The sequence below is a fragment of the Ursus americanus genome, chromosome 4, assembly GCF_024610735.1.
Source record: "Ursus americanus isolate L20-20 chromosome 4, mUrsAme1.1.p, whole genome shotgun sequence".
NCBI lineage: Eukaryota > Metazoa > Chordata > Mammalia > Carnivora > Ursidae > Ursus > Ursus americanus.
Window position 1 is genome coordinate 14,027,571 of NC_142130.1, and position 24,992 is coordinate 14,052,562.

General features: G+C 37.1%; 1 protein-coding gene across 6 annotated transcripts in view; it reads left to right on the top strand.

Moving 5' to 3' along the window:
• NAALADL2 (N-acetylated alpha-linked acidic dipeptidase like 2) overlaps window positions 1-24,992 on the top strand; it is a 1,315,864-nt gene that overhangs the window by 1,248,284 nt on the left and 42,588 nt on the right. For 5 of the 6 annotated variants that reach the window (XM_045788671.2, XM_087861406.1, XM_045788670.2 and 2 more), the window contains 2 exons: window positions 9,660-9,753; window positions 22,811-23,006. In XM_045788671.2, coding sequence (XP_045644627.2) covers window positions 9,660-9,753; window positions 22,811-23,006 — 290 coding nt within the window. Of the gene's footprint in view, window positions 1-9,659; window positions 9,754-21,294; window positions 22,566-22,810; window positions 23,007-24,992 lie in introns of those variants that run through there. The other variant, XM_087861409.1, reaches the window with a different exon arrangement.

Sequence of the window (24,992 nt, forward strand, 5' to 3'; positions counted from 1 at the left end):
GAGATAGTTCATGATTCATCTACTATTTGTCCTATTATGTCACACCATACCATAACATCCCAGTCTCTCTCAATTTCTTCCTCACACTAACCTATAAAGTAGGTGTTATAATTATCTCCCAGCACTTCCTTCTAGAGTGGGGCTGTATTGCACTGTAAGTCTGACTGAGAACATAAAAGCAATCCCACTATGGTAGTTGAACTTACGGGTTAGGTATGAGGCATAAACTATGGTTGCTTTAATTTGGAATTATAAAAATGGAACAAATCACATGTTTACTGAGTGTCTCTGCCTATAACTAAAAAATTACATTATAGAACTATGGTATTGGTATTGCTTTAATAAATCTGTTTTTGTCCAAATCTATTTTTAATGAATTAAATAAATTCATTCAAAGCAATCATTACGGACACAATCATCATCATATTTACCAATGAGATATAATAACTGAGGGGGGGAAGCGTTCCTATTGTAGATAGTCACAGTTTTGTAAATAAATATCTTTTTTTTTTCTCTCTCTAGACGGGTAAGGGAAAGATTTTTGGCAAAATCAAAGAATATAACAATACCTCCCTGCATGGTAATAAAGCAACATATTATTATAAAGTTTATCCAAAAATTACATGTGCATTTTTATATGTGTATTTTCCTTTTTTTTTTAAGATTTTATTTATTTATTCGACAGAGATAGAGACAGCCAGAGAGAGAGGGAACACAAGCAGGGGGAGTGGGAGAGGAAGAAGCAGGCTCCTAGCGGAGGAGCCTGATGTGGGGCTCGATCCCATAACGCCGGGTTCACGCCCTGAGCCGAAGGCAGACGCTTAACCCCTGTGCCACCCAGGCGCCCCTGTATGTGTATTTTCCTTTATTAAGTTTCTAAACACACCCTTCTAAACCTTTAAGTAAAACTAAAATTAATGTAGATTGAGGAAAGAGAAACTTTTATATGGCAAAATATAATTTGCCTTTATTACCCTTAAAATCTAGAAGAAGGCTGTATTAGTAATTATTATCTTCCAATAATATAATCTTGCCCAATACCAATAAAAGCAATAACTCCAGAAATATCAATATTACCTAGTGAGAGAGGTATTTATTTTATTTTGTTTTTTGAACACTTTTACTTCTATAAAATAATTTTGTTGTCATTGTTGCTGTTCTAATGCCTTCTTCCTTTATCCTCTGCTCAGGGGTAGGATGGTCTGATAAGACTGGAGAAAGGACACGAGGTCTTGAGGCAGATTATGTGCTTGTAAAGTTATTATAATAGAACTTCAGAGAGCTCAGGGGTGTGATGTCACCAAGGTGACAGGGCAGAAGATCCGGCCCTCCATCTTCCCACAAAGAACAATTAGACAGCTGTCCAAGAATGAAAATAGCTTTGGGAGTCCATCTAAGAAGTTTCAGCAAAATAGCAGAGCAAAATATCCTGAGAATAACCACACAAAAAGAGTAGGAAGAACAGCTTCATTTTGCCTGCATTATCCTGTCCCCCAGGCCTGCACTGCTCAGTGCCAAGAGGGAACTCCCTAGCCAGAGAGAGTTCTCATTGCAGACACAAAGAGAGCAGAATGAGTGACCAGATGCCCTAACCTTTTGGAGTTACACAAAGGACCTGGCCCTGACTCCTATCCCTGGCCTGCACCTCCGTGTGCCAGCAGCTAGTCCCTGTGAAGTCCTGCGCGTGCACACAGCTGGTTCCAGTTTCTGTAACCAGCCTTTGCTGTGTGTGCACCTATGGCTAGCCTCTGCGGCCACACGAGTGCACACTGACAGCCAAACCCCACACAGCTGCTTGTGTGCCCGAAGCCTGTCCTGCGCCCTGTCACGGGCCTGTACTGCTGCCGGCACTTGCAAATAGCCCCTGTAGCACACACCTGCTGCTGCTGGCACTGACTCCGGTTACCAGACCTTCCAAAGTGCCCGGGCCTGCAACTAGCCTCGGCAGCCACGTGGGTACATGCTGATTGCCCATGTCCTGCAGCTACTTACGCACCCACAGTTGGCCCCAGCCCTGCTGCTGGCCAGGGCTTTTGCCAGTGTGTGTGCCTGCAGCTGGCCCCGGTCACTATGCAGGCACCTGCAGCCAGCTCCACAGCCACATATGAGCACACCACCAGCTCTGGCCAGCACCGCTACATGCCCTGTTCCCTTTCCTCCAAGAAGCCCAACAGCCATTCCAGTCAGTCAGGACCCCAGACAGCTCTTGCTGCCAAGGATCATGTACTTGTCAATGTCATGATCCTCAGCTGCCTAAGCCAATGAGATACTTTGCCACCTTGAATCTCGACATACTTGTGAATTTTAGTTTTCATCTTGCCATTGATTTCTGGTTTCATACCATCATGATCAGAAAAGATGCTTCAAATGAGTTTTATCTTCTTAAATTAAGACTTTTTGGTAGTCTAACACCTGATCTATCCTGGAGAATGTTTCCTTTGCCCTTGAGAAGAATGTGTGTTTGGCTGCTGTCAGATGGAATGTTCTGTAAATGTCTGTGAGGTTCCATCTGGTCAAACGTCTAGTTTAAGTCCAGTGTCTCCTTATGGATTTTCTGTTTGGAGGACCTCGCCATTGTTGAAAGGGACATCAAAGCCGCCTATTGTTATTGTATTGCTCTTTTCTTTCTTCAGGTCTGTTAATATCTATATATCTAGGTGCTCCTATGTTGAGTGCATAAATATTTACAAATTTTATATCCTCTTGTTGGTGTCTCCTTTACCATTATATCATGACCTTCTTTGTCTCCTATTCTTGTCTCTATCTTATGTAAGTTAAGCTTCCTCTGCTTTCTTTGACTTTCTGTTTATGTGGAACTTAACTATTTTCCCCTCCATTCACTTTCAGTCTGGGTGTGTCCTTAAAGCTGCAGTGAATGTCTTATACCCGGCATATGGCTGGGTCTTGTGTTTTTATCCATTCAGCCACTCTCTGTCTTTTCATTGTAAAATTTAGTCCATTGACATTTAAAGTAATTATTGACAGGCATAGACTTACTATTGCCATTTGTTAGTTGTTTTCTGGCTATTTTAGAATTCTTTTGTTTCTTTCTTCTTCTCTTGCTCTCTCTGTGATTTAATGATTTTCTGTAGTGGTATAATTCAGTTGCTATCTTTATTTTTGTGTATCTATTATAGGTTTTTTCTTTGTTGTTACCATGAGACTTATATAAAACTCTTATATTTACAATAATCTATTTTAAGCTGATAACAACTTAAACTCAAATGCACACTAAAGCTAGATATTTTTACCTTTCCACTGCCCCCACATGGTATGTTTTGATGCCGTAATTTACATCTTTACCTTGTATATCCATTAAAAACTTATATTAGTTATTTTTAATATTTTTGTCTTTTGGTTCATACTTGATTTGTGCGATTTATCCACCACCATTAAAAATTAGAGTATTCTGGATTTAACTATATATTTGCCTTTATTGGTGAAATTTATCCTTCTGTGTTTTCCCATTACTAATTATCATCCTTTTGTTTCAGATTGAAGAATTCCTTTTAACACTTCTTCTAAGACTGGTCTAGTGGGGGTGAAATTCTTCAGTTTTTGCTTGTCTAAAAGAACTCTGTATCCCTCCTGCAATTCTGAAGGACAGATTTGCTGGGCAGAGTATTCTTAGTTGGCTTTTTTCTTTTTCTTTTTCTTTTAACACTTTGGATATATTATCCCAGCCTCTCCTGGCCTGAAAAGTTTCTCCAAAAATATCTACTGGTAGTCTTATGGAGGTTCTCTTATATGGAACAAGTTGTTTTCATTTTGTTTCTTTGAAGATTCTCTCGTTTGTAAATTTTGACAGTTTAATTATAATGTGTTTTGGTGTGGTTCTCTTTGGAATCATATTATTTGGATTTTACCAGTTAGGAAAGTTTTCCACCATTATTTCTTTCCTTTCTTTCTTTCTTTTTTTTTTAAGATTTATTTATTTTAGAAAGAGAGAGAGTGCATGCACACAAGTGTGAGTTGGGGGAGGGGCAGAGGGAGAGAAAGAATCTCAAGCAGACTCCCCATTGTGCCTGGAGCCTGAACCAGGGCAATCCGGAGTCCCATCCCACAACCCTGAGATCATGACTTGAGCCAAAATCAAGAGTTGGATGCTAAACTGACTGAGTCACCCAGGTGCCCTACCCATTATTTCTTTAACTAAGCTTTCTAATACTTTATGATTTTACTCATATGTGGAACCTAAGAAATAAATGAATAAGCAAACAAAAAGCAGAATCATACTTACAAACACAGAGAACAAACTGATGGTTGCCAGAGGGAAGAGGGTTGGGGGGATGGACAAAATGGGTGAATTGGAGTAGGAGATACAGGCTTCCAGTTATGAGATAAATAAGTCACAGGAATAAGAGGCACAGCATAGGAAATAGAGTCAATGATGTTGTATTAGTGTTGTATGGTGTCAGATGGTGGCTACACTTGCGGACATAGCATAAGGTATAGAGTTGTTCAATAACTATGTTGTACTCCTGAAACTAATGCAACATTGTATGTCAACTATACTCAAATAAAAAAAAAGTATTTTTAAAACTTTGTCCCTTTCTCTTTCTCTTCTCCTTCTGGGACCTCTAGAATGTGAATATTGATCTGTTTGATGGTATCCCATATGTCTCTTAAGCTACCTTCACTGTTTTTTTAAATTTTTTTTTCTATTTGTTCTTCTGATCAGATAGATTCATATCTTTGAGTTTGCTGATCCTTTCTTCTGCTTGATCTAGTCTGCTACTGAAATCATCTACTGAATTTTCCAGTTAGTTATTGTATTCTTCAGTTCTTTGATTTGTTTGGTACTTTTTGAATATTTTATCTTTATTGAAATTCTCACTTTGCTTATCCATTGTTCTTCTTATATTGGTAAGCAAATTCATTATTTTGAACTCTTTATCAGGTAAATCACTTATCTCCATTTCATTAAGGTCTGTTTCTGGAGTTTTACCTTATTCTTTTGTTTGGAACATATTTCTCTGTTTCTTCACTTTCCCTCACAGTCTGTGTTGGTTTTTGTGCACTAGATAAAAAAAAAATGCCATTCCTATTCTTGATGGAATTGTCTTGTGTAGGAAACAAACTGTACTATTCAGCCTGGCTCTAGCTCTTGGTTTTCTCTTAAACCTTTGTGATTTGGCTTACAGTAGTTGAGGGTGTGCCAAGACCTGTTAGTGTCCCAAAGGGGAGACTCTCAGTCAACAACTAGATGCAGGCTGATTGGAAGCAAGATCCTCAGGCAGAAGCTTTTGAAGTATGCAAATAAACCTCTTTCAGGGAAAGACCAGGAGATGGGCATTTCTATTGGCTTCCTTTTTTTTTTTTTTTTAAGATTTTATTTATTTATTTGAGAGAGAAAGTGAGAGAGAGCACAAGCAGGGGAACAGCAGAGGGAGAAGCAGGCTCCCCACTGAGCAGGGACCCAGTATTAGGCTCAATCCCAGAACCCTGGGATCATGACCTGAGCTGAAGGCAGACGCTTAACCAACCGAGCCACCCAGACACCCCTACTTTTGGGTTCCTAAATGCTAAGCCCTAGAGGGATAGCCAATTAAGTATCTCTTTGTTTGCTACAGTCCTGTGATACTTGTGAATGTAAGCTCCACTGCCCTCCATAGCCAGGATATCAAGAGGTGTGTCCCCTGGGTGGCAGCAGCAAAAGCTGAGGCACCAGATATGTATGTATATAAACTCCTTCCAGGAGGATATTGGTGGTTTGGAGCAGGGTACAGGGAGAATGCTAAGATCATGTCTATTGGTGTCCCTGTTCTCTGGGGAAGATCACAGTCTGTTCCTAGATGCATGTTCTCTGAGGCACCTAACCCTCAGGCAGCAGTTATAAAGTATGCAAATAGACTTCTTTCAGGGAAAGATGGGAGATTGGCATTTCTCTCTGCTCATTTTGCAGTACGCCCTGAGGGGATAGCTGATTAAGAAGTATTTTTTTTGTTTACTACAGTCTTCTGGGAATTCAAACTCAAGAACTCAGGCCCCCTGGCCACCAGAGCCAGGCAATCAAGGGATACATCTTCTGGGAGGCAGCTACAAAACCTGGGTACCAGATAGGTGTGCAAGCTTCTTTTCAGAAGACACTGGTGACCTGGAGCAGGGCAGAGAGAGAATGTGAAGATGGTAAAGATGGCACCTGCCAGCCTCCTCAGTCTCCAGAGAGAATTACAGTTGGCCCCTAGATGTGTGTTAAATTAGAAGCCTGACTCTCAGGCTATAGTTTTTAAGATACGTAAGTTGACCTCTTTAAGGGCAAGACTGGGATATAGGCATTTTTTACTTGCTACCTCTTCACTGAGCCCACGGGACTCACAACAAGACCTCACAAGCCCTTTAAGAGCCGTCTCTTTGTTTGCTATAGTGTTGTAGGTCTTGTGGACACAAGTCTCATTGGCTTTTGGGGCTAGGTGTTTCTGGGCCTGCCCCTCAGGCAGAAGTCTTAAAAGGTAGAGCCCTCCATGTTGGATCCAAACCCTTCTCTCCTCAGGGAGAAAACGGGACTTGGAAGTTTTCTCCCAGTTGTATGTTGCTGTGATGTGGTAGTGTTTATGGTCAGAGTGTGTCTCAGTCTTTCTTACATATTTCAAAATGAGGTTTTTCTTATTTGCCTGATGTGTAGGAATTGCACAATTAGACTTTTTTCCCCCAGAGGGAATTGTTTTGTGTGTAGCTATAGATTTGGTGTGTGCATGGGAGGAGGTAAGGTCAGGATCCTCCTATGTTAACATCTCAGACTATGTTTTTAACATAGAATTAATTCCCCCACTACCTGCTTCTAGGTTTGTTAAGATAAGATAGCACATTGAAAAGAGTGGGGCTTTATATAAATATAAGGGAAGGTTGCTTTGGCTTGCCTGAATAACGGTGAATGCAGAGTAGCTGAGAAAAGTACGACTATGGCTCATCTTTTTCTACTTCATGGCAAGACCTACACAAATCTCCCTCTTGCTTAGGAAGCTGCAAATAAAGCCAATTTAGTCTAATTCTATCATGGGCCAGGTGCCTTAGAAGTCCCAGTATTTGTTGTCAGGTTCTTTTTGAAAGAAATAGCAAGGTGGCTGGCTTATATTCCAGTTGTTTGAGCTGCCAAATGACTCTTAAAGCAAAACAAAACAACTTTTTCCAGCAGCACATAGCAAAGTTGCCTCTCTCCTCCCTACCCATTCTTTCATTTTAATCTTTTATATGTGGTTTCCAGATTCCAAAACTGTAAACAAAACATGTCTGTTCTGTAGTTTCCATTATCCAGTGCAAATTGAAAAAAGAAACCATAATGCTTCTTAATCTTCTTTAAAAATTCCCTTTTACAAATAATTTATTTCCAAATATCAGCATTTCTTACATGATTTGGATGTAGCGAGGTGGAATAGAGACAGAATTCATATCAACCTATTTCAGATAAGGCTTTTCCCCTGAAAAACAGCATAATCAGAGTAGGCAGTTTCCCAGGATTTTTGTGATCACTATTCTGGGGATAATACTCTGCAAATAAACCATAGGCACTGGGGAAAAAGTGGTTACTACATTTGGGAGAAAAATATCTCAAAGAAATAAAGGGACACGGAAAGTGTTTCTTCTCCCTCTTTCTTTGTGAGAGATGTATTTTTCCCAAGCATTTAGAAGAAGATCAAATTGAACTGTATTTTTATCATGATTTAAATTATGCAAACACCTGGGAATTATAACTTTTAAATAGTAAATGGAATTTGACCCTTGTTGAATATGTAGAGTTGAATATTTAACATCATATTTTCCTTGTAAATTGTATCTTTTACATGTTCTCTAATGTCTCACGTTAGTGTGCTAATTTCCCCTGTGTAGTTTCACAAGACAATATTTTCATTTACTAACAACATTTCATAGTACATTAATAACATCAACACAGCCACATTTCCCTGTGTGCCAGCTTCGGGGTTATTAGAGATGTAGGGGTATTTGTTAAGCCTAGGTAAATATTAAATATCAGTTGAGAGAGAGGGAGAGTAACAGCGGCATTTGCTGCCAGCCCTAAGTTCCTTTGAGATGTATATGAATGCATATGATTTGTTCAGTCTATAAAGCAGATGCTGGTTTAGCTGTAGTGCATATGTTGGTTTTCAAACACAGTTTTGGAGCATGGTGGGGGGGAGGATATGCATGTATAAAAATTCCAGATATGAGTTTTAGGGATGACATTAAAGCTTTTTAAGCTTTAATTGACCTCAAAGACATATAAATGATATTAGTTTTGATAGATTTTGGAAAAATAATTAGAAATAGAGTAAAGCATTAAGGAAAATAATAACTAAGATTTTAATGGAATTTTTCAGACTGAATTATATTTTTTTTCCTAGTTCCTAATGAAAAAATTAGTTCATTTTATTTTTCTTAAGTTTTTATTTAAATTCCAGTTAGTTATGGGGTGACTGGGTGGCTCAGCCAGTTAAGCATTTGCTTTCAGCTCAGTTCATGATCTCAGGGTCCTGGAATAGAGCCCCACATGAGGCTCCCTGCTCGATGGGGGACTGCTTCTCCCTCTCACTGTCCCTCTGTGCTCTCTCTCTCTCTCTCAAATAAATAAATAAAATCTTAAAAAATTAAAAATTAAAACAAATAAATTCCAGTCAATTAACATACAGTGTAATATTAGGTTCAGGCATACAGTTTAGTGATTCGTACTTAAATATAACACCCGGTGCTCACATCATAACAAGTGCACTCCTTAATCCCAATCACCTATTTCATCCATCCCCCTGCCCACCTCCTGTCTGCTAACCATCAGTTTGTTCAGACTAAATTATATTTTAAGTGAAATAAATTGATCATTAATTTTGTCTGGAGTTTTACTTAGTCCCCTAAACAGATACTGATTTTCAGTTATTTCTCTCTACTGTTTGTTTTATTGTGTGACATTCTGAACTGCTTTATGAGGAATTGTCTTAAAGTTTAAATAGTACAACTTCTTCAACTAGGTGCTATTTCTTAATATTTTAGCTTAAAAAAGGAAGAATATGTTATATTCCCTTACACTATTTTGAGACATGAAAAATACACTGAATGTTTCTTCTTTCTTTATAGAAAAAGAAAATTAGGGGTACCTAAATGGCTCAGTCAATTAAGCATCTGCCTTCGGCTCCAGTCATGATCCTGGGGTCCCGGGACCCAGACCCAGTGTGTAGGGCTCCCTGCTCAGTGGGGAGTCTGCTTCTCCCTCTCCCTGTGCCCTTCCCCCTGCCCTCTCTCTCTTTCTTTCACTCTCTCTCTCAAATAAATAAATAAAACCTTTTTTTAAAAAGTAAAAAGAGGGGCACCTGGGTGGCTCAGTTGGTTAAGCATCTGCCTTCAGCTCAGGTCATGATCCCAGGGTCCTGAGATAGGAGCCCGTTGGGTTCCCTGCTTATCAGGGGGCCTGCTTCCCCTTCCCCCTCTGCCTGCGGCTCCCCCTGCTTGTGCTCTCTCTCTCTCTCTCTCTGTCAAATAGATAAATAAAATCTTGGGGGGAAAAAGTAAAAAGGAATTTTTAAAAAGAAAAGATATCTTATAAAAGTATATTTTACCCTCTGTGTTTTTGCTACTGTGGTTACATAAGAATGTATGAAATAATGAAAAAACAAACAAGCCAGAAACCTTTAATACTGAATACTAGCATCTTTTGTGTTTTTTTTTTCTTTCAGCTCTCAGGAGAAGTGATTTTGCAAATTGCCAATGAACCAGTTCTGCCCTTTAATGCTCTCGATGTAGCTTTAGAAGTTCAAAACAGTCTTAAAGGTAATTTTTCTTTGAATTATAGTAATTTTAGCAAATGAAAGATTGTTAAACTAATTTTTAACAAGCTATGGATAAAATCATATGCTATCTTATTAGTGACGGCAATGCAGTGAGTGACTCCCTTCCTGGAAAGGATTATCATGAGAGGGGCTTAGAAGAAATTTGCCACATCAGCAGGAACAAGGTGTATTGATGTGTGAGCACAAGACAAAATATCAGATTATAAAGGATGTTTCTCCTACTTCCCTTTATCAGAGAGATTTATAATTTCAAACTTCTGTTATCATTTATAGGTTTCTCATGGAAAAAAATATAGTTCAGGTATTTTTCCAAATAAATAAATAAGGAAGTAGGTAAGTAAGTTTGTAGCTAACATTCAGTCAGTTCAAACAAGATTGGCCCAGAAGTTTCTCCTTTGGGATTGATTTCTGAGGTAAGAGCCCCATGCCATATCACTGAAGTGTTGGCTCATCCAAGATTAGGGGTGACAAGAAGAGAATTATTTCCGTAGTTTCTATTTCAATCCCTTCACGTTTGAATATCTCTCTTTCTGCAGAATTCTAATACCACCCTAATATTTACCTTCATTTCTCCTTTATCTACATACAAGTCTTTCAACTAAGCTTATGACTTGTCTTCATTAACCAAATACAAAGGGCAGTATTGTCATTAAAGAATGTACCCTCCTCCTCTTATTGTCAGATATTTAATGTGCGATTTGTAGACATGTACTTCTCAATACCAAAGCCAATATTTTAACTATAGTACTTAAGCAGTAAACCTTAGAAAATGATTATTCTTTTTGTGGGGGGGGGGTGTGTGAATTATTCTTAACAGCCAAATAGTTCCATTATCTGAAAGTTTAATACTTTTTTTTTTTAATCTTAACTACCAAGATTGCTTCTTAACCTGGAGAATACTACAACACAATTTCCCCTCCTCAATGATTCTTATTATATTGGCTGTAAAACCATAACTCTGAAAGCAGTTGAGCTGTTTAGGGTTATTTGTTCCCATATGAGGTGGCCTCAGATTGCTCTGTTTTTGGTATATTGAAGTTGGTCTCTATACAGTTTCCTTCTTTTTCACTGTTGTCAAGCTTCTATCTTAGACTTGTTCGATGCAGGGTTTCCATGAACTCTCAATTATTAAAAAAAGGTTGTTTCTGTGAAACTCAGTAAAGCAATGTGCAATGAGGTATGCCTGTATTTTGGGCAGCATAAGAGCTCAGCTCAGAAGAAATATATATATTTTAACGAGATAATCCAACACAATTATTCAGCCTTCAGCTGGGGATTCAGAAACAGCACAGACAGTTGGATTTAATCAGGCTAGAGCTCCAATGGGAGAGGGACAATGAACTAGATAAGATAAAACTGAGAGTATGTGCAAAGGAACGCCCGTGCTGGTGGACCAAAGTATCTAAACTGGGCATGGAATAAAGTGAGGAAATGAAGGCCATGAGGGGAATCAGAAAGGAAGGAGGATTGACAGATGCCACTTCTTGGTGCAATCAAAGAATTGTGAGGGAGTGAACTAAAAAGACTCCTTTGCTGGTGGCCAGCAAATGGGATTGTTAAAAATGTGATCATACGGCCACTTTGGAGAACAGTGTGGAAGTCCCTTAAAAAAGTTAAAATAGAGCTACCCTATGATCCAGCAATTACACTACTGGGTATTTACCCTAAAGATACAGACGTAGTGAAGAGAAGGGACATATGCACCCCAATGTTCATAGCAGCATTGTCCACAATAGCTAAATCGTGGAAGGAGCCGAGATGCCCTTCAACAGATGACTGGTTTAAGAAGATGTGGTCCATATATACAATGGAATATTACTCAGCCATCAGAAAGAATGATTACCCAACGTTCACAGCAACATGGACGGGACTGGAGGAGATTATGCTAAGTGAAATAAGTCAAGCAGAGAAAGACAATTATCATATGGTTTCACTCATTTATGGAACATAAGAAATAGGAAAATCGGTAAGAGAAGGAAGAGAAGAACGAAGGGGGGCGGGTAAACAGAAGGGGGAATGAACCACAAGACACTATGGACTCTGGGAAACAAACTGAGGGCTTCAGAGGGGAAGGGGGGTGGGGGATTGGTATAGGCTGGTGATGGGTATTAAGGAGGGCCTGTACTGCATGGTGCACTGGGTATTATACGCAAGTAATGAATCGTTGAATTTTACATCAAAAACTAAGGATGCACTGTATGGTGTCCAATATATCATAATAAAAAATATTATTAAAAAAATGTAATCATACAAAGAGTAGAGACATCGGTAATGACAGTGTTCAGGGAAGGATATGACCATGGCAGTGGGATAGGAGGAAAAGAGGCTAAGGAAAAGAGAGTCTAGAATATGTGGATACGGTAATTGCCAAGAATTAACACAGGAGAAACTCTTGTAAGAGGGAGTGACTGAACCAGGAGCTGAAATCTTCAAAGAATGCGCAGTAACGCAGAGGACCCTCCTAGTGTTTGCTTAGGGCTAGCACCGCAAGTGCATGGGAGAAGGAACCACCACAGGAGAGGGCTGCCTCGTTGGACACAGTATCCCTTAGGGGAGAGTCAGGTTTTAGTTAAAGGATGAAAGTGCAGAAAATATCCTGAAAATAGGCCAGGTTAATAATTCTCTCTTTAATAGTTATATCTAAAAGCATGCAGTACAAGGGGAAAAAACCCAAACAAGCCTACAGTCATTCTACCAAGATTTCCACTGCGGGCTGCTGCTGCTAAGTCTAGATGAACTGCTCCCTAAAATCAAGTTTCTCAGTTGGATGAGCCAGGAGCATTTTGGCTTCTTGCTGTTATATTGGACTGCGTCTGCTCTAGGTAAAGAACTTTTTCTTTGGTTGTTGGTTTTGTTTGAGTTTTGTTTCTTTTGATGTGAAACTCCTTGGCTCTCCCTCTACTTTCACTCAGAAAGATGTGGGCAGACTTAAGATGTACGCCTACTAGACACACAAGGCAGAGCAAAACAAGATGTAACAAAAACGTAGACACATAGGCAAAAAAATGTCTTTTTACTATGACCTGAGTATAAATATTTGTTCGAAGTGATATGAATTGTCACCTTGAAGCTATAGATTTTTGTGTTTTAGTCATCATGATTCAAAGGTATTTGCTCTGTATCAAAGTAAAAGATCATTCAAATGTCTACTAGGTTGTAGGCAATTTGATTTACCTGTTCTCTTTTGCCCACTGTGGTTATAACCTTATTACAAAAATAGAATAATATGCTAATGTGCGAATAATGGACACCACTTACAACAACTACACAAACATTTCAGTTTCAATTTTAGCTACAATGTGAGATGATTTCATTAGCTAAACAGAGTTCCTGTACCACGTTAAATGAAACATCTAATTTTACTGCTGAATACAAGCTTTAATTGTTGATATACTTTATTATTTTGTTATGACAGCTAACGGTGATTAGTCTTAAGTTCTCAATCACAGCTTTAAAAAAAAAAAGTGACCTTCAAAGCTGGACTATAAAATACTGTTTCTCCCTACTGCACAGAGTTTACGTATGAAGGTCTCTGAAACCCAATTGCATTTTCAACGGTGTGATTTTTACCCTTTGACAACGGGCCATCTTGTTTATTTATTACTCTAGTTTACAGTAGCAGCAGACCATTCTCTACCGTTCTCACAACCACCAGAAAGAAGGATAATTTACCAGTGAATAATTTGTTTGAGTTGATTTATTGGATGGCCTTGAAAGCTCATTTTGACTGAGTGACCTTGGCTCTTAATGTTTGGTCAATGCCAAACACATAATAGTTAGAGAATGAATATTTATATGTGGTACATGGAGATATGGTGTAAATAGTGACTGATAAGATAACTGAAATGCTTCAGGGGTCCTTGTGGCAAATAAAAGTATGTCCAAAAAATACACACACAAGACACTGGTCCTAGTGTGCAGGTGTCAGAAGCAGGTGCTAGGAATAAACGAGGTACCACCACACCCTTGAACCTGGAATAACCTGACTAAATTTACTCTTTCTCACTTTATCCACTTTTTAAGGTTTAAAACAGCACTTCAAAATAGCTAAGGGACTATGTGAGTCTGATCTGTCTGTTTAATATGTGCTATTTTTCTTTGTTGGAATTCTGTTATTTACCATTATTATAAAACCTCCAAATGACCAAATAAAGTAAAAGTCACTTTCATTTGATCTGGCTACGTACACATTTATTTAGTGCAAGCCAGACTCAGCAAGAAACAGTTTCGAACTGTGTGGCTTGTTGCCACCTCCTGATTGTCTCACTAAATGTAAGATGGTTGTTGGCAGAATTTCCTCCTGTTCTTTGAAAAACCAACAATGGCGACTTTATCTGACTTTTTTCTTTTTTTATTAGCTCTGATAATTCATTAACATCAATCACTTCATTGTAGAAGGAAAAATAGTATTTCAAAGTGATGATGTGACCGAGCCAAGCACGCTGTGGTCCTCTAGATCTGTAGTTTCCTATTTTCAATATGTGTCACTTCAGTTCTTTTCCACAGTCACAAGTGATTGAGATCCATCTGATGTCTTTTTTTCTTCATGAGTAATTTATGATGAAGGTCCCAAATGGAAAAATTAAATATGTGCTTTATAAATTGCATGATTCTAGTCCTCAGCCCATCTGTCTCCAATCTTGATTTTAATTATCACCAATTTCAACTTTGGACTGGCCTAGAGATAGTAAAGGGTGGGTACACTAGGTACCTGGTATTGGATGGCCTTGAAAGGTATCTAGGTATCTGTGTCCTCCCTCCCTAAAAAGATCCAAATCCATCCATCTAAAATCCAAACAATTCCAAGAAAAGATTTTGTTCCCATGGAAATTCTGAATCGTGTTAGATTTCTAGTGGTTTGACCCAAATTGACATTTCTGGAACTTACCATTTTGTGTGAACAGGACTTAAAAGAATTCCATCAAAAGTAGCTTACCTTGCTTGCTCAAATTGAGAGAAATTCAATAAGAGATTGGCCATCCATTGTGTGCAAATTCCTAAAAATATGTTTAGTATCAATCCCTGGTATATTTATGTTTGGACTCTGACTACATAACTATATTAAAGATTGTATTTCATTTATTGATATTCCACATCTAGTTCAAACAAGGAGTTGAGACAGATGGGTGTGCAACAAAATCTGGTTGTCTATATAGTATCAGAGTTTGTCTCCTGAAACTAATTTTTCTTTCCTCTCACTAATTTCTGAACTCATATTTTTATTGAATAATGTCCCTTAATTATTATCCAAAGCATGTCATCCCTTTTGTATTCTTTAGAATTATACTTTCTTTTCTTCTATGTCCTGTGTCACAATTTGTTGCTATTCCTGCAGCTTCCCTTTGTCATCATTTCCTTCACTGTTCTGAGTACTTCTTTCAAATTTGTTTAGTTTTCTTTTCAGTACCTACATTTTATATGTGTCACTAAATTGATTGAAATATGGTAATGACTTCTTACCGTTTTCCTACTTTCCCATCATAGTAATGGTCTATTATATTGTGAATTTTTTTCCCTAAGTGCATTTTTAGGATAAAACCCTGTGCCCATGACAGGATAGTATCATTTTTCTGTGAGTATTGCCTCTCTGGCAACAATTTAAAGTTGTTGTTGTTGTTTAAAGATACTTTTAGGGGCGCCTGGGTAGCGCAGTCGTTAAAGCGTCTGCCTTCGGCTCAGGGCGTGATCCTGGCGATTCGGGATCGAGTCCCACATCAGGCTCTTCCGCTATGAGCCTGCTTCTTCCTCTCCCACTCCCCCTGCTGTGTTCCCTCTCTCGCTGGCTGTCTCTCTGTCACATAAATAAATAAAATCTTAAAAAAAAAAAAAAAAAAAAAAAAAAAAAAGAATTCTGTGAGTCTTTTTAAAAAAAAAAAAAAAAAAAAAAAAATAAAGATACTTTTAATCTTGACTCATAATAGAGCATAAAGTATCCTTGCCCTCATACTGATTAATTTTGTTCAATCTTTTTTTTTTCCCATTTTCTTGGCTTAACCAAAACATAATTAAACTCACACATATTATTAAATATACAACTCCAACTTTCTGCCTCAGGAGGAGGCTGGTAAAAAATAAACTACACATGAATTTAATTCATTCAAGGAAGTTTTGCTCACTCTTCCAAAGCAGCCAATAACCAGATCTGTTCTGCACCAGGCGGACAGACACTGTTGGAAGAACTCATTCCGTGCAATATGTTCAAAATCATGCTAGATTTTCATCTGTGTTGGCTATCTGGATCATTATATTTAGGATATGAGAACATTTTCAGAATGCCTTGACTATTTTTTAAAAAGTGGCCGACGTGATTCTTCCAAGAATGCCACTTTGGCATCTTTGCAAGGATTTCTACTGTATTCAGGTTAGACATAATTATCCACTGTCTTCTGGCATATTGCACCTTTAAATAATAGCCTTTTATCAATGTATTGTAGAATCAGTGTCAGATTATTTATCAGCAGTGCACTAGTTCCCACACTTCTTTCTCTACCTGCGTTTTTGTTTGTTTAACTTCTTTAAATAACCAGCTGAGATGATTCATTGTGATTCATACTAAAGAAGCCAGCATGAAGAATAGAAAATGTAGGATAATAAAGGGCTGTTGTTTCCCCTGGATGAAATCATATTGGCAATTTCTTTTTTTCTCTTAAGCGATGCCACAAGATATTTTTGAAATGACATTAAGTAACATACATTTTCCCCCCAAAATAATCTTCTGTTATGCTTTTAACCACTGTGTTATGTGGAACGTAAATCATACTTTCCCTTGTCACTATAAATCAGTGAAGTCTAAGCTATGATTGTGCAATTGTTAACACCTTTAAAACTGTGATACGCTCATCCATAGAAGAATAGGTTCTGTGAAATACTATTAAAATAAAAGGCTATTTTTGTTTGATATAAAAATGTAGTTTTAGAGTATGACCAGTACATTTCACTCTTAATTTAAGATGAAATTGAGTGAGTCTTTAAAAATACAGCCATGAAATAGAATGAAAAGATAGAAAGATAGAAATATAGATAGAAAAGATAGAAAGATAGAAATAAACTGAAATTTAAAACTTTTTGGAGTATAGAACTCTGAAGAAAGACCACAATTACTATTGTAGTAAAATCATTCTTTAAAATCAGACAGTTATGTATTTGTCTAGGAGGTTGTAGAACGGACTTAAACACATGGGTTTATGCCAAGATGAAATTCATCAAGATACAAAGTGCCTCAGGAGAAGATGTAGTTTGGGCAGGTCCCAGATCCTTGCAGGTTAGAACAGAACTTATAGATTCAGTAGGGGCAGACAGCACTGTAGTCACTAGTCTTACCCAGATGTCTTAGAGACCTTATGCATAGGACATGTATGAAGTGCCTTTGAGCTTCTAATCTACTATTGGAAGTTGTTTTAGGATCCTGTATCAATGGTCCTCAAGAGGAACAAGTTTTCTGAGGACACCATGGCACTTTCAGGGTCATTCCACAAACCCCAGGTAATGTGCTAAGTGTCTTATGTCCATTGTGACATTTAACTTTACTCTAGCCACATGAGCTGAACTAGATATTGTTAATAGCAATTTAGAGATTAAGAAACTGTGAGTGAGGTGGGGAGGGGGTGTTTATGTCTTACTCAGGTGTATATACTTAAGCAGTAGGTTAGGGCTTGAATATAGATAGCTCTGTCAGATTCCAAAGCCCCTGTCCTTTCTGCTACACCACACTGCCTCTCAAATGACTTGAAGGGGAGAATGTTGCAGTTTGATGATTGGCTAGAAGGCAGGAGTAGGGACAGTCTTCTTCAGTATGTTTTAGGGACTCTCCTGAACTGGCCTTTTTAAAGCTCAATACTATCTCACTATCCACTGACTCATAATTCCTCCTTCTTCTCTCTCCCTCCCTCCTTCTCTCCTCTTCAGTTCACATTACTACTGCTTATAATATCCAGCTCTGTTCTTTGTATGACAAGATGAAAAAAGTGGAAGGGTTGAAGTTAGAGGTAGATTCATCCTCTAGAAAGCTGAGCACTAAGGAAATAGGAAGGGATTAATTAGTAGCAATTAATATTATTGTTTACGGATGGAACATCCTCAACTGCTATAATGTAGAAAGAGTTCCAGAACTTCCAAGAGGTCCATTTTAGATGCCCCTGATTTTTGGGCAATTCCACGTTCTGTCTCTCAAGTTTCACTTCTTCTCTGGATTTACTTAAGATATTTTTATACTCTTAGGATATTTTAAACTCTTCAGTCATTCTCATGAACATTTATTTTATTTGATCTGTATTTATTCTCCATTTGTGGATTATTTCTAACTAGATTAGGAATTTATTAAGCTTAGAGATTTAATCTTATAAAGACAGTCTTTGTCTTTCTCCCAGTACTTATAGAACACCACACAAAATAGGACTCAATAAGTTACTTACTGAACATACATTTGTATTTTACTTTGAGACAAAGGAAAACAATGCATTATTTCTGTTTGAAATGTAGAAGTCCATTTCAGTTGTCTCTTGAATAATAACCAGATAATTTTGCTAAGCCCTCTCAATTATTTTGTATTATATTAAGGGTGATTTTCAATATTTATCACATATCGATATGTTCTGTCATGCCATAAAAACTTAATAGTTGGCTTTTCACCAGAAGGGAAGATGTAAAAGGATCATTTTTGAAGGCTGGTTGTTTAATTCCTTAATTTTTATATTATCTCTTTCCTTGTTCTTGAGACGTTTGAGATGCAGTCCATGGAAAGAAAAAATGGCTCCAGATTCATAGTCACCACAAGATAAAATTGGAAATCTTTATTAAAGTGTATACAGGAGATTATGCTAAGTGAAATAAGTCAAGCAGAAAAAGACAATTATCATATGGTTTCACTCATTTATGGAAAATAAGAAATAGGAAGATTGGGGGCACCTGGGTAGCACAGTCTTTAAAGCGTCTGCCTTCTGCTCAGGGCGTGATCCTGGCGTTCAGGGATCGAGTCCCACATCGAGCTCTTCCGCTATGAGCCTGCTTCTTCCTCTCCCACTCCCCCTGCTGTGTTCCCTCTCTCACTGGCTGTCTCTGTCAAATAAATTAAAAAAAAAAAAAAAGAAAGAAAGAAATAGAAGATTGGTAGGAGAAGGAAGGGAAGAATGAAGGGGGGGTGGTAAACAGAAGGGGGAATGAACCATGTGAGACTGTGGACTCCCGGAAACAAACTGAGGGATTCAGAGGGGCAGGGGGTGGGGGACTGGGATAGGCCAGTGATGGGTATTAAGGAGGGCACATATTGCATGATGCACTGGGTGTTATATTCAAATAACGAATCATGGAACATTGCATCAAAAACTGGGGATGTACTGTATGGTGAATAAATAACAAAATAAAAATTATAAAAAAATAAAAAAAAGTAAAGTGTATACAGGGAAAAGTGTAATACAGTAATGGGGAAGTGGGGGCATAGACTTGAGGAAGTGAAAAGTAGCATCTCTGAGAATAGAATCATTAGTTACAGTATTTTTTGCATGTCTTTGAAAAATGAGTTCATAGTAATTTATACTTAGTTTGTATACTCTGATAATAGTAACTTCCATTTATATAGTGATTTATATGCTTTGAGAGTGAAATGACCATTTTCTGTGTTTTCCCCAAGGAAGCTGAAGGACAGTAATATTGAATAATCTATTCAAAACTACACTGATAGTAATTAAGTAGATGAAGCTTTTATGTGTTTTTGATACCAGGACCTTAGTCTTTAGACTCTACGTGCATATAACTTCAAGATAATTATATTAACTCTCACTGAGAGAAATCTCTAACTCCCAGTTCATTTTCTTTGGTCAAATGGACTTGCTGCTTATTAAATCTGAACTGTTAAGAGCCTCAATTAGTCCTCTGTTCTCTGAGATTCACTGTGACTTAAATGAAGTTTTATATATTCTTAGTTTTTGTGGATTATTGGCAGGCCATATTTTAATTCAGTTTAGTTGAATTTAACTTATCACGACCCTAAAATAGCTTATTTTTAATCTTTTCTTTTCCTTTGCAACTATTACTGATTTTACCAAAATTAGTTGGTGCTCATTATATGCCAAACATTTCCCTAAGTGGCTTTGTAGGCATTATTTAGTATAGTATCTCAAAAGATTATCTTATAATTCAAAATTCACTCAATGAAATTTTTATTAAGCGACTACCATATCTTAGATACTGTGTTAGCACCTGGAGATACAAAGAGATAAAACATATTTGCTGATCTTGTGGAGTTCTTTTCAGTCAAGAAAATAGATAAGGCAGATGAGGATAAAAATAATACAGATGCTATGATGCTATGATCAAAATAGATAATTTATTGATATGCCAGGCATAGTGTTAGTCTGAGGAAATGGCAGTGAACAAAACAGACAACAATCTCTTCCTTCACAGAACTGACATTCTAATGGATTCTAAGATCATGGGGGAAAATCATTTAGGGTCACAACTTACATAGAGTCAATGATGTTACTTTCCGGGTCTTATTTAAGTGGACAAACAAGCTCTAATGGGCATTAAAATGGCTATTAGGAATCTTTGGAACATCAGTTATGTATACAAGTTATTGAATGAACATTGAAAGTAGAGCTACTTTTAAATTTGTAAACTTATACCCTGGAAGTAATATATAGGGTATTGTGTGGTGTTCACTATCAGGGTCCTTTCTGGAACAAGACACTTCTTAAAGCCGTCAGTTCTCTACAGCCTCACCACCATGAAAGATAAATTCATTTAAAGCTAAATAAGGTAGAATGGTACAATTTGTCTCACTTGATTCAGTAGTAATGTTTTCAATTCTGTAGTGTATGTTAGATCAGAACAGATTTTTCTTTCTTAAATGGAAGACTCAAAGATGTTGAACTTGTTTTTTCTGTGGTTCAGTCTTTCTAGTCCAGTATAATTTAAATGTGCCTTTGTTGTCTTATTCTTTCCTTGTACAAAGGTATTTCCTGTAAGTTCCCCATATATTAACTTCAGTGAACCATCATAATTTAAAATAAACCATATCTTCATAAAATGGCATTATCATTCTAATTGCTATTTAGGTTGCTCAGTTTCCCCAATGAGCAAAAATTTCTCCTCTTGCAACCTCAAGTTTTATTTTGATATCAAATAAGATAATTAATGAATGTAGAATATACTTTGAAAACATCAAAATGCCAAAACCTGTGAACTCCTACAATTGATTTTATTCATGTTGTTAATTTCAATGAACAGAAAGCATATAAATGTGGCTATCTCTTTATAGCTATCATGAAAACCACTTATCTCTACATAGTTTTCTTTTGTTACTGGATTTTTTTCTAAAAATACTTTATTGAATCTCCTTTGTTTATTTAGTAAACAATTATTGAGTGTCAGAACTGTGCCGGCCTCTAAAGAAATTGACATGTGAGATAGTCCCTATCCGATGAAGGGGAAAGACAATAAAGATCACTCTGTTAGAGGTTGGTAATTCTATGAAGACATATTTTATACATCAGCTATAATTCTAACCCAGATTTTCCTTCCTTAGCACATCACTTCTCTACAGTGCTTCTTAAACTTTAAAATGTGTGTAATAATCTGGATAGCATGGAGGTTCCTGGGCTCTACCCCTGAAGAGATTCAGCAGGTCTGGGAATCTGCATTTTCACAAAAACCAGGTGTTTGGGGATCTGGTAACCCTTGAACTTCACTTGGAAGTGAGTCCCTTTGTGATCTTTCCCTTTTGCCTGAGACTTCCCCAAACAAAGCTTCCCTGTGGCCTCCTCATCTCTCCATCTGCTTATGTCAATGCCATGCTCTCAAGACAGCCAGTTTAGATTTATCAGGCCCCTGTTCATCACCTTGACTTGGCATAACTCTGTGTATTGAGTTTCTGATCTTGCTGGAATCAGTTGTACCTAGTTTCCTGAGAACGACACCACTATTTCCTCACCCAGAGACTGACTTAAATGATAAGGAATATCAGGAAGAAGATGATGAGGGAATGCCCCTCTCACGGTATAACAAAGGAATGCTTTTTAAACAAGGTGTTAAGTCATATCAGCAGAGAACTGCCTACCTGTAGGGTAATACTTTTGTAACACTTTATAAAGTATTCATCATTTAGCCCTCATAAAAAATCTATGAAGCAGATGCTATTATTTTGTTCATTTTATAGATTAGTATACTGAGACTTAGTAACTTGCCCAACATCACACAGCTACTAAGTGGTATAGCAGGGATTTGAACTCAGGTGGTCTGGCTCCAGGGTCTGGTGGCGGTAATCACTATACTAATGCTGCCTTACTCTTAGTCAAAGGAATGTCCTGTGTTTGCTACCACCATTCACATCAAAATGACTTCCAGTAAGTTATGCAAACAAATAGGAACAAAGCATAATAAACAAAAATCGTCCCCAAAGCAAAACCAAGCAATGCGAACATTACATAGGATAGTTTTCAGTGTATTTTCAAATCAAAGATGTATTTCAGCTTCAAATTACAGGAGATTTTTAGTGAAGCAAAGGAGCCCATGGACACATCACAACAGAGAAACATATCTCATGCCCTCAGAAGAGAAGATAACTTCTTTTACCATCTTTTTTCCCACAGAAATACAGGATATGCCATGAAGAGCATAAATTTTTGAGTCAGAAAGATCAGGCTTCTAATTTTGGCCTGTCATTTCTTTGCTTGATGACCTAGGACAATTTGCTTGCCTTAATTACTCCTCAGATGCTATGAAATAGACATGACAATGCAAGCTTTGATGAATATTAAATAAGATAAATATTTAAAGTGTTCAGTACAGTGCCTGTACATAGCAGTCTCTCAATCAGTACACATTTACTAGTATTATTATTAGTGGTAGTGATTATTATTACTAAGTAGTAGTGGTAGCAATAAATTTAATAGCAGAATATAATATTTAGACAGAATATTTTGGTGGGATTAATACATTATAAAAGTTTAACTGATGTTCCTTTTTGACATCATGATTGCAGAATGCTTATTTTGCTCCTTTGAGGGTGTCTCTTCTGAGATGGACTCATTTATCTTCACCAGGTGATCAACCCAACACTCAACTGCTAGCCCTAGCCTCACGTCTGCGGGAGAGTGCTGAACTCTTCCAATCAGATGAGATGCGTCCTGCTAATGATCCCAAGGAGAGAATTCCCATCCGTGTCCGAATGCTGAATGACATTCTCCAAGACATGGAGAAAAACTTCCTTGTACAGCAAGTGCCACCGGGTTTTTATAGGTAGGATATGTGTTTTAACCTTTGTTTATGCCCCTCAATTAAATTTTTTATGTTTAACTTTCAGAATATGTACCTTCTGTGAACATGACACCATTTTTAATGTAGTTATTATGTGTAGTAATATGAGTAATTATTATATGTACAATTTGAGGACCATTCTCCTACCCAAAGGAAGTTTCAACTGCATGAGTATAGAATAAAGGAAATTGGCTTAGCAGTATCATATAGAAAATGACTAAGAATTTTTTTTTTTTTACATTAAGCTCTGTATGAGTCGGATATAATATGGCTACAGGAAAACCAAATGAATTATAGGTTGTATTGGGAAAAATACACTTTCTTGAATGAATCAGGAGATAAGCCTATACTATTCTTCCTAGTAAGACCACATCTAGAGTATTGTGGTTAGTTCTAGAAGCCACCTGTCAAGAGAGAGCTAAATAAGTTTGATATTCAGGGAAGAGTGGAATTTAGATGGATCTGGAAACAACCAGGAGATTAGAGATATTAGTTGGAGGGTCACAACAGAGCAATTCCTAGAAACATTTTAACAATTTTAATAGATATTTTAATAAACCCATTTGGATATGGAAGGGGGATTCAATTTTGGCTTTTAGAGGGTGAGAGGAGTACAACATGGCTTTTATTTTATGGTTCTTGATATAGTAGAAATTGAAGAGGGAAAATGGAGTTTGAAAGATTATAACATATTTCACATATTCTTATTTAAGTTATTTATTTTTCTACAAGACACAAAATATAAATACACACACCTTCTGTGTAATAGATGCATATATAATGTACATAACATTTGTGTATAGTTTAATATATGTGTGTGTGTTTATGTCTCGTGTGTGTGTATATGCACGTGAGTATGCGAGAAAAGGCAGGAGGCAAAGAGGTGCTGGACAAATAGTGAAGCAGGAAAACTTTGGCCCAGAACTCTCATTCATAAAGGACTTCAAATTTAGACTTTTGCACTACATCACTTTATGTGTGTGTGTGTGTGTGTGTGTGTGTGTGTGTGTGTGTGTATAACATATAACATTAAAAATACTCTGGACTAGACATACTGTGGATGACTGAAGTATACAACTAGGATGAAAGAATTGAAACATAGGAATACACATCTCAATTACATATAAGAAAGAAGTTTCTGACAAGTAGTGTTCTTAAAAGACTAAATGTGATGCTTTTATAGGGTAGTGAACTCACTATCACTGCATATATTAAAACATAGGCTAAGTAGCTCTAAATATTTTGAGTGTATGAGGTTTAAAGTGGCCTTTAGTACCAACATTCTGTGATCTATCAAGACACTTGACCTCTCTGCATCTTAACTTCTACATTTATAAAATGAGATAGTAGAACGAGACCTGTTTAAAATAAAAAAAAAATCTTTCTTAGTTCTGATATTTGGTCATTTTCCATTATGATTTTAAACTCAAGTTCTCATTTAAAATCCTTACATCATTTCTTCTATAACTATGACTCTGCATTACAAGACTTTGGAAAATGTTAATTTATTACAATAGATATTTGTAAGACACCCTTGTAAGCCCCAGTGACATAGAAGTTGCCTCAAGTTAATAACACCTGCTCCAATGAGGTTATATTCCAGAGATGGGGATGGAGGAACAGAATGAACAAGGTAACTAATTAAAATATAGTGTATGGTAGGTATAATACCAGCTAAAGAAACAATTAAACCACATTATTAAATTCAGCATTATTAAAAAGTCTTAATCAGAATAAGTAAATTATATTTTAGAATAAAAAAATTTCCCTCACTTAATTTATGAAGAGTTCAGAAATTAATAAAAATCATACATTAAGAGTATAGTTTTATATATTATGATCTAGTAAACACTTTCACCATTTGCCTTCCTTGGCACTTGCACTAGATATAGAAGACCCCTATGGTCCGAGGTACATGTCCGGAGAACTTTGCATTACCACTTCAATAATATTTATTTATCATACATT